A 12372-nucleotide genomic window follows, 5' to 3' on the forward strand; every position below is an offset into this window, starting at 1 on the left:
GCCTGGGGAAGGTCTGTTGAGCACCTACTAGTGCCAAGCACTCTGCACTCTTCTCAATTAATCTCAGAAGTGCCCTGGAGCTGGACATTTGGGAAGGAGCCCAGGGTGGCACAGATGGTGAGCAGAGAAGCCAGGATTCAAAGCAGGTCTTTCTATCCCCAAAGCCTGTGCCCTTCTTACTCCATCACACTGGGACAGGAGCTTTTCAGCAAAAGGGAGAAAAGGAGAGGCACACTAGGCCCAGGCTGGCAGTACCCAGCCAGCAGCGGGGGAGAACCCCAGAGCCCTGTGGGCACGCAGAGGGGCAGGAGGGAAAGGAGCAGCAGGGAGGGCTTCAGGGCGCTGGCACTGCTCTCTCAGGGACCTCGCCTCCACCCCCGTCCCCAGCTTTGGGTGCGCATCAAACCCAAAGGTACAGAGACGCTGCAGGAAGGGAGAAGCCGGCCTCCATCCACTGCTGCCTCGACCTCCTGGACGGCACTGGCCCTTCTCTGGGCTTTGCCGCCCTACCCGTCCAGTGGGGCTAGGACCCTGACACCTATCTGAAGGCAAGGGCTGGACCTCTCGAGGCCCCTCCCAGCTCCAAGTGGAGGGCTTGAGGATCCCAGGTCCCCCTTACCTCTTCGGGCCACGCTGAGTAGGGCCTCCTGGCTGAGGTGCCGGCGGGCTGAGTTGGTGGCCACACAGCGGTAGGAGCCGGCGTCACTCTCCTGAACGTCCAGGATCTGGAGGACGCCATTGGGAAGAGAGATGAGCCTTGGGGAAAAGGGAGAAGGTAGCTGTGAGATGGGCAGGGGACCCGGGGGAGGGTTCTGGGCCTGCCTCCCACCCAGCCTCAAAGACCTACAGCGTTTCACTTGGGAGCCTCATTCATAATAGGAGAAGTGAAAAGTACACGATCTCATTTTCACCTCTCAGGTTGGCCAAAGCTAAGAGGTTGAATTATGCTGCTCTCAAAATCCAAATGACACGTACCTTTTGACCCAGCAAGGCCACTACTAGGACTTTCTCCCATAGATATTCTCAAACTTTTGCACAGAAAGGTATGTTTCTAATGATATGCACTCCAGCATTGTCTATAATAGCAAAAGACTGGAAACAACCCATGTGTCCACCTGTAGGGGGGCTCCTGGCTAAATCGGGGTGTGTACAGTCACACAAAGGCAGGTGAGGCTAAACAGGAGGCAGGTGGCTCCACGTGCGCTGATAGAGAACCATCTCCAAAATGTGCTGGATGCAGAACAATGTATGTGGGGATGTGTGTGCTTATAGACACGGCTGCAGTGCGTACATTCAATGTTCCTGGTAAATGTGTGCGTCTCCGAGAGGGGACCAGGGATCCTGGGGGCCGCGGGTGTGTCCTTCTCTACAGTTTGGCTTTCTTTTTACCCCCTTCCTCTAGTACCTCCGCTGATAAAGTTCCTTTTGTTCACAATCTGTTATCTGACCCCCAAGAGATAAAGGGGATCGCCACCCCCATTTTATTGGTGGCAAAACTGAAGCACGGAGGAGTAGGGCATTTTCCCCGGGTCTCACAGCTGGAGCAGAGTTGATATTTGAACCCAGATCTTCTTGTGCTAAATCCCACGTTCCTCCCACCGGCCTGGCTCAGCAGCCACCACCATCGGGCGGCCGCGAAGGCCCATGGGAGTGACATGTTCTGCCACAGGCCCCAGTCAGCATGCTCCTTCCTCAGGAGGGGAGGGGTGGATGGGGATGGTGTTCTCTGCGCTCCTGCTTAGAGGGTTAGAAACCAGCTCAGGCTGGAAAGGCCACGGCCTTGCTGGAGGAGCGAGGCATCCGGGGCAGCAACTCCACGGGGGCCGGGGTGGTGGGAAGCAGAGCGGGTGCTGGCCCCAACAGAGGTGAGTGGGCCCTCCTGGGTCCACCCGCTGCCACCCTCGCGGGGTTGGCTCCAGGCTGAGAGTCCTAGTTTCTCACTAGAGCAAACGGTACTGGCCCCTAAGGTATAGGCTGGGCCAAGGTCAGAAAGGGAGCGGTGCAGCTGTGCACGGGGTGGAGATCCCTTAGGTGGTAGAGAAATGGGATGTGAGAAAGTCCAAATGCAGGAGAGAACTAGCTCAAGGGTCGGGAGAGGAAGGGTGATGAGAATTCTGGCCACTGGCCTGGAAACCTGCTATGGCTTGACAAAGACTTAGAGACAAAACCCCACCTGCTTTGCTGCCTCCTTCATCCCACAGGTAAAGACACCTCTGCCTGCAGCCTCTTAACCTCAGCTCCTACAGCAGTCACTATGGGTTTGGCCATGTCAGTGCTGGAGCCAGAGGGGAAGGGGACAGGGAGGCAAGGGGTGGTTGGAGGTTAAATTTTTTTTTTTTCCAGGAGGTACCAGGGATCGAACCCAGGAATATAGGAAGCAGGCACTCAACCACTGAGCTACATCTGCTCCCCCGGAGGTAAAATCTTGAATCAGGACCCAGCCTGCTGCCGTGGAAAAATTGATGAGGTAGGACAGGTGGGGGAAGCACCAACAGGACCCAGCTGGGAAGCAAGGCCCTCCCACACCCCTGCCCCACCTCCAGTACTCTGCTTCCTCCTCTCCCCCTCCCTCAGTCTAGCTCGCTCACTAGGTCTGCTGTGTCCCCATTAATAGCTGTCCATACTTCTTAACCCCAGAGTTCCCTGGTTTTTCCAGGGAACTTGTGTCCCCAAGAGCTAATAACGCCTTTGACAAGATTTCCTTAATTATGTGTGTTGAGTGAACAAATGAGCAAACAAACAAGCAAATGAATGGACACCTTTCCCTGGACGTGGCACCGTTGCTTTAGCCAAGAGAGGCAGTGGTTCATCTAAAATCTTTAGTCTTCCTCTAAAATCTTTCCTGTGTTTTGTTGAAATGTGTTTTCAGAAGCTGTCCTCAGAGGGAGGTCTAAGATATATTGGTTGGTGGAAAAAAAATAATCACAGTGTTTATGGAGCAGTTCCATGTTGGGGGGCACTGGAAAGGTCAAGGGTGGTGACGCTTACCTTCTTCATGGGATGGGATTCCTGGAGTCTCTGCTATGTTATTAAATGTATTTTGTTTAGTTTTGTTTTACAGTGAATATGTATTTTAAAACTTTAAACTAGAAAAAGAAAAAAAAAAGCATGTGACCTTGCATACTTGGTTTTGTTAACTCCAGGCTCAAATGCAGAAGCAGCTGGGGTGGGGTGAAGAGTAATTCCTGCCCTGCCTACTTCACAATCCTAACCCTCTTAATGTGTTAGGAGATAATGAACATAAACACTATTTATGAACTGCAAGTCTCAACACATGCTTGCTGTAGTGTAACTCATACATATATTTTAAAAGATTGGAAGGGAACACTCGGAAATTCTAATAGCTGTGTTCTGTGGGTAGGTGACTTTTTTTAACTTTCTATAAAGTTGTTATATTTTATAATTTTAAAATAAATTCAAATTTCAGATGAAACGGGATAACTCCTTATAGAATGGAAAACAACCACTAATCAAAAGGAAGGGCTTACTCTTTTTTTTGAGCCCAAGCCTGAGCCTGCTACACCAGCCCCAAAAGGCCATTTGGGCCTGGGGATTTAAGGGTGCAGAGGAAATGACACAGCTGCCCTGAGTTCCCCTAGGCCCAAGGAGCCCCACCCTGAGCCTCTGGGAGAGCCACCAGGGAAAGGGGACACCAGCTGAGGGTTATACAAGGTTGACAAACTCGTGGGCACTGGGAAATGGTTAGGTGGAAGGCTGGACAGGAGAGGCCACGTTATTTGTTTCTTAAGGTGTGAATGAATGGTAATAAGAAGATGATTTCAAGAGGATCCAGGAACACATTTTTTTATTCCAGGGGATATGTATTTTTATGGCTTCTTTCTATTCACAGCAAGTGTGGCTCATTTTTCATGTACTGCAATGAGATAATGTTCCCTTTTAATACATGTTAAAGCTATGAAAGAGTGAGCTGATTTAAAGAAAAGCATTAAGTGATTGTATAAATGGTATAGCAATGGCCAAATCATGATGGTTGCTTGGGAATGCCTGGACTTTGGAAAATATTGCTCTCATTGATTACTGGTTCCCTCAGAAGAAAACTTACCCCTTAGATTATCCCCCTTTATTACAAATTAGCATAAGTACAAGGGAATTGCCTTGGGGGTCTTGTCTTTGCCATCAGCTCCAAAAATGTGCATGTATACCCTGACAGAGTGTGTTTACTAAGTGCACGTGTGCACACCCTACACCGAGGCGTATGGTCTCCTTCACACCGCCGGGCTGTTCATGAATAGCGTATTTGTACATGTACTATATCTGGGCATGTGTAAAAATACATACCTTGGGCCTAATCAAGCTGCTGTTTTAGACATTTCTTTATTCCACATACAATGTGCTGGGACATGTAAGCCCGGCTTATTTATAGATGAGGATCACTTTTCAGAGGACTTGGGGGCAAGCACTCCCGGGAACTGGCAGCTCCGGCCTCCCGGGAGAGGCCTGTGGCCGCAGAGGACGATGCCTGGACTGGACATTGGGAGAGAAGGTCTGGACCCTGCTGATTTGCCGAGAGACCGCGGGAGTCCCGTCTCTGCTTGGAGCCGCAGCTGGACTACCTGATCTCTGAGCCTACCAGCAGCTTGAACTTCCCAGACCCTCTGGGGTCCCTGTCCCAACTACCACCCTAGAGTCCTGGGTTTCATGACCTCTGGGCCCAGAGTCTGACAGTCTGGGCACAAGCTGTGTGGCCTGGGGTGAGTAACTTCCAGCTCTGGTCCTCAAGTCCTCACTTAACAATGTAGATAATAATATCTAACATATGCACATGTACAGACCTAGAAGGATGTTCATTATATGTTGTTGAGTGGGAAAAAAAGTTGCAGGCCAATCGCATTTTTTTTAAAAGATGACTTTAAAAAAACACCAGTATGTACAATATAATCCAAGTTTTCAATGAGAATATTTATAAACATAGAGGAAAAAAACTCTGAAGGACAGATATCGAAACAGTGACTTTCTGTGGGTGCTAGGATAATGGGTAGTTCTTGTTTCTTCCTTTTTGTTTATTAGAATTTTTAAAATGTATCTGCTCGGAATATAAACTAAAATAGAGGAAAACACGGAGAATACTACCTACCTCGAAGGCTGATGGGAATTATTAAGCGTAAAAACATGCGAAAGGCCTAGCATAGTGCCTGGCCCAGGATAAGCTTTCTTTTAAGTTGCGGCGTTGTGACTTTCAATGTGGGGAGATTTTTCAGCTCTCTCCCAACCTCTCTGGGGGCTGCTGGGGCGGGAGGGTTTGCTTGATACTACCTAGCTCATCTGCTCTGGGTTCGTGGAACTCTCAGGAAGCATCCACCCAACAGTGGTGAGAGGCTTCACATTTAGAAAAGTACAGGACTTAAAATGTGGGAGCCAAAAAGGCTAGGCGAGCTGTTCCCAAGGCTTACTCCCTAGAATGCTCACTCATGGGATGTTAACGGGGTTTTGCTGCAGAAGATGGGTCCATGGGCAAACGAGGCTGGGAAGTGCTGGGTTATACACGGCAAATAGGCTTTTCAGTGCACTACTTCTCAGCGCTTGCCAACTCCAAGGGGGAGATTTATAGGCAAAGCTTCCTGACCTTTTTTTGAGCATGGAACACTTTTTCAAGAAGTTTCTTATGGGACTAATATTCTACAAAGAAGATGCTTTGTGAATATCTGATCTAATCCAACCCTTTCATTTTATAGGTGGGGAGAATGAGGCTGGGTGACCAGTGACTTGCCAAGGGTCAATAGTGCTAACTGATCACCAGGGTCAACAGGATCTTTCCTATCTCGACCTCTCACCCTTCTTCCTCCCTTACAATTGTCCCAGGGATGTGTCGTGTGGCTTTTCTACTGAGAAGTTCCTCCTAAACTTCCATCCCTACCAAGACATGGGAAAAAGTCAAAGGAACTGGAACAACTCAACGCAGTCAAGAGAAAGTTAGTCCCAGGGCAGGGAGATCTGGAAACTAGTATTTCTTAGCCTAAAGAACCTCACGTCACCCAGGAGGGAGGGAGAACAAGTGAGTTGGTCACCAAAGCCAGAGAGATGTAGAGAGAGGCCTACAGCGTGGCTGGGAAATTGGAGCCACATTTCCAAAGATGCAAGAATTCATGAAGGTGGTGACTAGGTCATGAGACCAACTCAGGAACCTCAGAGGCAAATGAGCTTTGTGGTTTCTTGCTCACACGCACATCGCATGCACATCTGAACCCCAAAATAGGGCCTGAGCCTGGGCTTTAACTTCCGCTTTCTCTTCCACCTTGAAGTCTTCTCTGGGTTTGTTTTACCCACCTACTGCCTTTGTGGGAAGAGAGGAGGCCAGAGCAGGAAGCACCTCCATGACCCATCTATCAGATGGCTGAACCTGCTGGAGGGAACTGGGACAGACACTCTGGAGGAATACTGAAAAGAGAAAACCCTCCCAGCAACCTTGGGGCCCTCGATGAACAACAAATATTCTGCTGGTGACTCACAATGTGGGCCTTGGATAAACCGAGCCTGGCACTCAGTCTACTTCTCAATAAAGCAAGTGGTTGGGCCAAATACGCTCTGAAGGACTCTGCCTCTAGTCTCTGCCCAAGCCCCAAAGCTTGGAGGGTGGCTTTCCACTCAGGAGCAAGAACTTCTGGTCCAACTTCTCTTTGGGACCAGAAATGACATCGAAGTCAGGCAGCAATCGGCTCCCAAACCAGTTTGGAGAAATGGAGTCACTTTGACTCTGAGCACCCTGTATCTCAGAGCCCTCTCTGCCCTGCCCACTGGGAGACCCCCTCGCCGCCTCTCTCAGGGCACTCACCGAGGTTCTTCAGGCACTGTCGCCTGGTCCTTCTCCCAAGTAATGACCGGTGCAGGCAGCCCTTCAATGTGACATTCGAACCGAGCTGTTCCGTTCTCCTCCACCGTCTGAGAAGTGGGGTGCAGCGAGAAGCCTGCGAGCGCTGGGGATGAGGACGGCGAGGTGCCGGCAGGCAGGGACACAGGAGAAGAGCACAGAGAAAGGGCAGCCACAGTGAGCAGACAGAGACACAGGGTTACAGAAACACACATCAGAGCAAATTCAGACCATGGGAGCCACACACGGTTGGAGCGAGGTGGCAGGGAATAAGAAGTGGTGGTTACTGGTCAGATGCTGCAGACAGAATGAATTTGAAGCCCCTTGCTTAACACACCCTGCTGATCAGACTACAGTAAGATGTACATTTCTCTTGGCCCGTCAATTGTCAATCATTTCTTGGTGATGGGTGCTTCCTAAGAGCCCCCCACGGGGTAGGCTGGACAACGGGGCTTGACTCCACACACTCCACCTACTGCAGGGGGCAGGCACTGTGACACTCCAACAATACGTGGAGAGGTGGGCTTCCTGGAGGAGAGTGCCACTTTAGACTCTAGACCCCCGAGGGAAAGAAAACAAAGAGGAACAGAGGATGCAGGAGGGGAAAGAGAACAGAATACAGAACAGCGAGGAGAAAACCATACCAGGAAGGGACCCACTGAGCTGGATGGGAGGCAGGAAAGGGGCAGTGGCCTCAAGACACAGGCATTTGTGCAAGTAACCACCCCCACCCCAGACTCCTGGGCCTCAGCCCCAGCCCGTCGCAGGCACTTACTGGCGAGCTTGACCACAGCTGCCTGGCTGGCCACCACTCCGAGAGGGCCATGGGCCAGGCAGGCGTAGCTGCCTTCAATGGCCCCCAAGGCCCCGGGGACCGCTTCGTCACTGCCATCAGGTGCTAGCGGCGGGGACAGCCACAGGGAGCCGTTGGGCAGTAGGTGCAGATGGTCATGCTCAGGCAAGGGACCCCCATCCTTGCTCCACGTCACGCTGGTGGGGGGTCCGGCAGCAGCAGCCCCTAGACTGCAGTCCAGCACCACGGCCTGCTCTGGGCCCAGGATCACGTGCAGTGGCCCGACTCCGCAGCTCAGCTCCACGGCCGACTCCAGGGATGACAGCTCCCCTGCATGGAGGAGGTGGCACGAGCCGTCAGTGTGTGCCCACTCACCTCTCACGGCCTCCAGCCCCTGAGACCCCCCACTCGGGTCTCCTGGAAAGACCTGTGCCTGAATCCCGCCTCTGGCCCTCATTCATTGTGATCTTGGGTAAACTGCTGCACTTCTCTGCACCCATCTGCTAGATTTCTTCATCCATGAAAAGATACAGTTCATAGCAGCATCCTTCATAATAGCCAAAAAGTAGAAACAACCCAAATGGCCATCAACTGGTGAGTAGATACACAAAATGTGGCTACAACACAAGGATAAACCTTGAAAACATTAAGTTGAGCAAAGGAAGCCAGACACAAAAGGCCACTTATTATATGATTCCACTTCTATGAAATGGCCATAATAGACAAACCCATATTAACTGAAAGTAGATTGGTGGTTGCTGGGGGGAGGAATGGCAGGGAGTACTAACGGGTATAGGGTTTCTTTTTGGGGTGATAAAAATGCTGTACAACCCTAGAAATACACTAAAACCCACTGAATTGTACACTTTTTTGGGGATCTGTTTTGTTTTTTGTGTGTGTGTATTATTATTCCTCTTTTATTTTTGTTTGAAAAAATTGTTTTACAAACACTCCCCCTTCACTCTTCCTTCATCCTCCCCTTCTCCTGTAATCTATAACCTGCTTTCTTTCTCTGCAAATTTGCTATTTCTAAAAGTGCTGTCACACAATTTTGTCCTTATATGTCTTGCTTCTTTCACGGAGCATAATGTTCTTAAGTTTCTTCCATGTAGCAGCATGTCTCAGAACTTCACTTTTTCTTATGGCTGAATAGTATTCCATTGTGTGCATGTACCACATTTTGCTTATGCATTCATTCGCCAGTGGACATTTGGGCTGCTTCCAGCTCTTGGCAAGTGTGAATAATGCTGCTGTGAACACTGGTGTACAAGACCCTGTTTTCACTCTCTCTGGGTATATACCTAACAGTGGGTGACTTGTACACTTTAAATGGGTGAATTTTATGGGATATGAATTATATTTCAGTTTTAAAAAGGTACAGTAATTCCTTCATCATAGAGCTGTTGTGAGCATTAACTAAGAAGATGCATGAAAAAGGAGTAGAGCAGAGTGCTGGGCCCAGAACTGGGCTCAGTAATGTCAGTCCCTTCCCAGGAACCTCACAGTTCATTTCAACCACTGTTGCCCAGCCTAAAACATACCATGGGCTAGAAAAATACTGTATCCAGGAAACATCAACAACATGTCTTATCAGTGTGAGAAAGTGTCTATGTGTGTGTGAATATGTGCATATCCTAAACAAACAGAACACAAATAAATCTCAGCTGGTGTGGAGTGAGGGGAAGCCAGATATCTCTTCCTTTGTACCGATGGACAAAGCGAAGGGACTTGATGGGAAAAGCCAACCAAGTTTTCCACGGGAGGGACTCGACCCAAGCCCACGAGGAGTTGCCCGTGGCTCATTCCAGGCACTCGGCGACAGAGCACTGGGGCCATGGCCTCTTCAGTGACTGAGAAGCTGAGCCAAACTAATCTACTCGAGGTCAGAACCAGGACCCAGGTCTCCAGATTCCCAGGTTGGGGCTCTCTTCTCTCCAGAGGTCCCAGAAGCGCCTGCAGTCGCTGCCCTTCCCACAAAGGGAAAAGAAGGGGAGCAACAAGAAAAGGAAAGCTAGCCCGGGCTCAAGGCAAAGGCAAGACGTTTATTATTGCAACCTTCCTTTCAGCAGGGCCTGGTAACCATTATTCATAGAGAAATGAGCGGCTCTTGCAGTTATGCTCTCAGGAGGTTGGCCTGTTGCCTCCCGGTTCCATAACAGGGCAATGGCCCAGGGTCTCTGCTTATCCTCTGGCCCGACTCCTTGCTTCAAGGCAGAATGAAATGTCTGAGAGTGAACAGACAGGGCGAGGACAGTGGCCCGTACCAGTCGCAAGGCAGGCGTGCGCTGACAGTGCCACGTGGGGACAGGCAGAAAGCACAGTGACGAGGGAATCAGGAGACCCTGAGTTGTAGACTTTACTCCACCACAGTCCAGTTGTTTGCCTTTGGGCAAAGAACTTCCCATTCTGGGCCTCAGTTTACTTGAATGGGCAGGCGATCTCTGAGATGCTCTAATTTTATGATCCAGTGGCCTGGACACACCTATTCCTGGACAAACATATTACCCCATCTAGACACATGCACTGAACGGTGACACAGCCCTCCACTCCTGAACACGTGCTGCTCCTCCATCTCTGCCACATCATCGACACCTGGCAGCACATATGCTAGTGCTTAGAACCCCTGCAAGGCAGCAGGTCCCCAGGCTCCCTTCCCACTCCCCCACCCCCAAAGAGGAACAAGAATGAGAGGAAAGAAGTCCCAGCTGGCCGAGACAAGGAGACCTGAGATAGGCCAGGCTCCTAAGGCTGCAGTGTAAGGATGAAGGGATGGGTGAGGCCTGAACTGGGGCTCTACCTTTCTCAATCCCTCAGAAGGAATCCACTGCGCACCTCCCATCTGTGTACCTGGACTCAGCCTTACTGGAGACAGAGAGAAGGTAGCCCTTGCCCTCCCCAAGTTTTCATTCTAATTGGGGAAACCAAACTGGCATTCGTAACACTGCAGGCAATGTGCTAGATTGGGGGGGCATTTGATGTTGGGGTGGAAGATCAAGGTTCCAGTTGTGCTGCTCCATCTACCAGCTGTGTGACAAGTCATTCGACCTTTCTGGGCCTCAGTTTCCACATCTGTACAATGGAGACGATACTACATAGCCTGTGAGGAGGAGACCAGCTGGTGCATGTCAGGGCTCCCGCGGAGAGCCTAATGGACATCATTGAAGGAATGAAGGTTCACTCTTCAAAGGCACTTCGTAAACTGTAAAGGGTTGTACAGATGCTAAGCGGTGTTTCTAACATCCAGTCCTTTCTATCTCGAAGGCCCTAGATCCGATGACTCAAACACCAGAGAAGGAAGGCAAGCGGGGCTCTCGGCCCAGAGGCTTCGAACCAAGCTTGTTCCAGTGGCTGAGCAGTCGGTTTGGGTTTGGGGGGAAGAGAAAAGCCGCACGACAGGAATCCCAGAGCCCTCTGGCAGCCTCCCCGCCCCCCAAAGCATGTCCGGGGCTTGGAAAATCCCCTGCCGTGCTGAACAAACAATGTGAACAGTTGGGGCTGAGCAGCTGCTGGGTATGTCAGCAGCCTGGCTCTGGCAGGCAGGACGGAGGCCAGGGGCTGGCGGCTGGCTGGGGAGCCCAGCGGAGGCTCCGGTTCCCTTCCTGAATATTCATGGGGCAGATGTCTGGCCTCCCCACCTCTGAGGAGCCCCGGGAGATGGAAGAGGGAACCTGGGATAGAGATGCAGGAAGAGGCAGGGTTCCCCTGGGAGAGCAACAGGGCTGTCCCTGGAGCCCAGGAAGTGGGAATGTCTGCCAAGCCGGAGACTCCTCATTTTACGGGTGGGGAAACAGAGGCCCAGAGGAGACAACAGCACCCGAATAAGAGGCTCTTCGCTTCCTCAGTGTCCGGCCCACCTTCTGTGCCCAGGTGGCAGGTCCTCTGAGACTCAGCTCAGATGCCAGCACCCCCGTGAAGCTGCCTGGGCCTTCCCCCGGCAGAGCCTCTCCTCAGCCTCCCATCACATAGCGAGGCTGGGAGGCTTCTCCATCCTTCATCTCAACAAGACGGACCACGGGATGGGATGTGACACGCTTTGGCCTAGCGGTCAGAATCCTGGGCTCGATGTCCAATCATCTGTTGTATAATCTTGGGCTAAGTCACTTTCCTGCTCCCTGTCTCAGTTTCCCCAATCTGTAAACTGCCATACATTTTCACTAAAATTTCCCCAACAGCGGAGGAGAGCCTACTCCCAAGACTCAATGATTGCCCAAAATGTTTTATTTGTAAACCTCTGGCTCCAGAATAGAGCAATGGTTGTTTTCATATAAACATGGTTCCCAGAACACCAAATCTTTTTTGTAAAAAATGATGCTCCAGAAAATGGACTGGGTTTGTCCAGTGGCTTCATGGCCATCCATTTCCTGCCAGGTCCCAGCCCCCTGCCACAGCAGACCCCCTGGAACCTTTCTTAGCCATCCCTCTCAGGGCTGGGTGAACTCGCCCCAGGAGCTCAGTGGACACTCCAGCTTTCTGCCTCGAGGGGGCCTCCTCCTCCCACAACTCCTTTTCCTCAGTCTCCTCGGTGAGACCCTGCCAGAGACACAGAGCTTCTCTGCTCGGGAGCCCTGGGGCTATCTCTCAATCTTCTTTTTCTAACAGCTTATTTTACCTACTTACAGGATAAATTAGATTTTATGAGGCCAGCTAGAACCTAGACAAAAAGGAGATTTGCTGCTGAACGCCAGGGCCAGCTCGCAGCAGTTTCGTGGGACCAGCAGGGCTGTGGAGTAAGTCCATTCTGCAGTGACCTCTC

The 12372-nt window shown here is 51.0% G+C and overlaps 1 protein-coding gene across 1 annotated transcript in view; it reads right to left on the bottom strand.

Moving 5' to 3' along the window:
- Nucleotides 1–12372, bottom strand: part of IGDCC4 (immunoglobulin superfamily DCC subclass member 4) — a 38425-nt gene that overhangs the window by 19857 nt on the left and 6196 nt on the right. The window contains exons 2-4 of the mRNA XM_004453146.3: nt 7602–7949; nt 6791–6932; nt 620–756 (exon numbers count right to left, since the gene is read on the bottom strand). Coding sequence (XP_004453203.2) covers nt 620–756; nt 6791–6932; nt 7602–7949 — 627 coding nt within the window. The remainder of the gene's footprint in view (nt 1–619; nt 757–6790; nt 6933–7601; nt 7950–12372) is intronic.

This window comes from Dasypus novemcinctus, chromosome 3, assembly GCF_030445035.2.
Source record: "Dasypus novemcinctus isolate mDasNov1 chromosome 3, mDasNov1.1.hap2, whole genome shotgun sequence".
Lineage (NCBI taxonomy): Eukaryota > Metazoa > Chordata > Mammalia > Cingulata > Dasypodidae > Dasypus > Dasypus novemcinctus.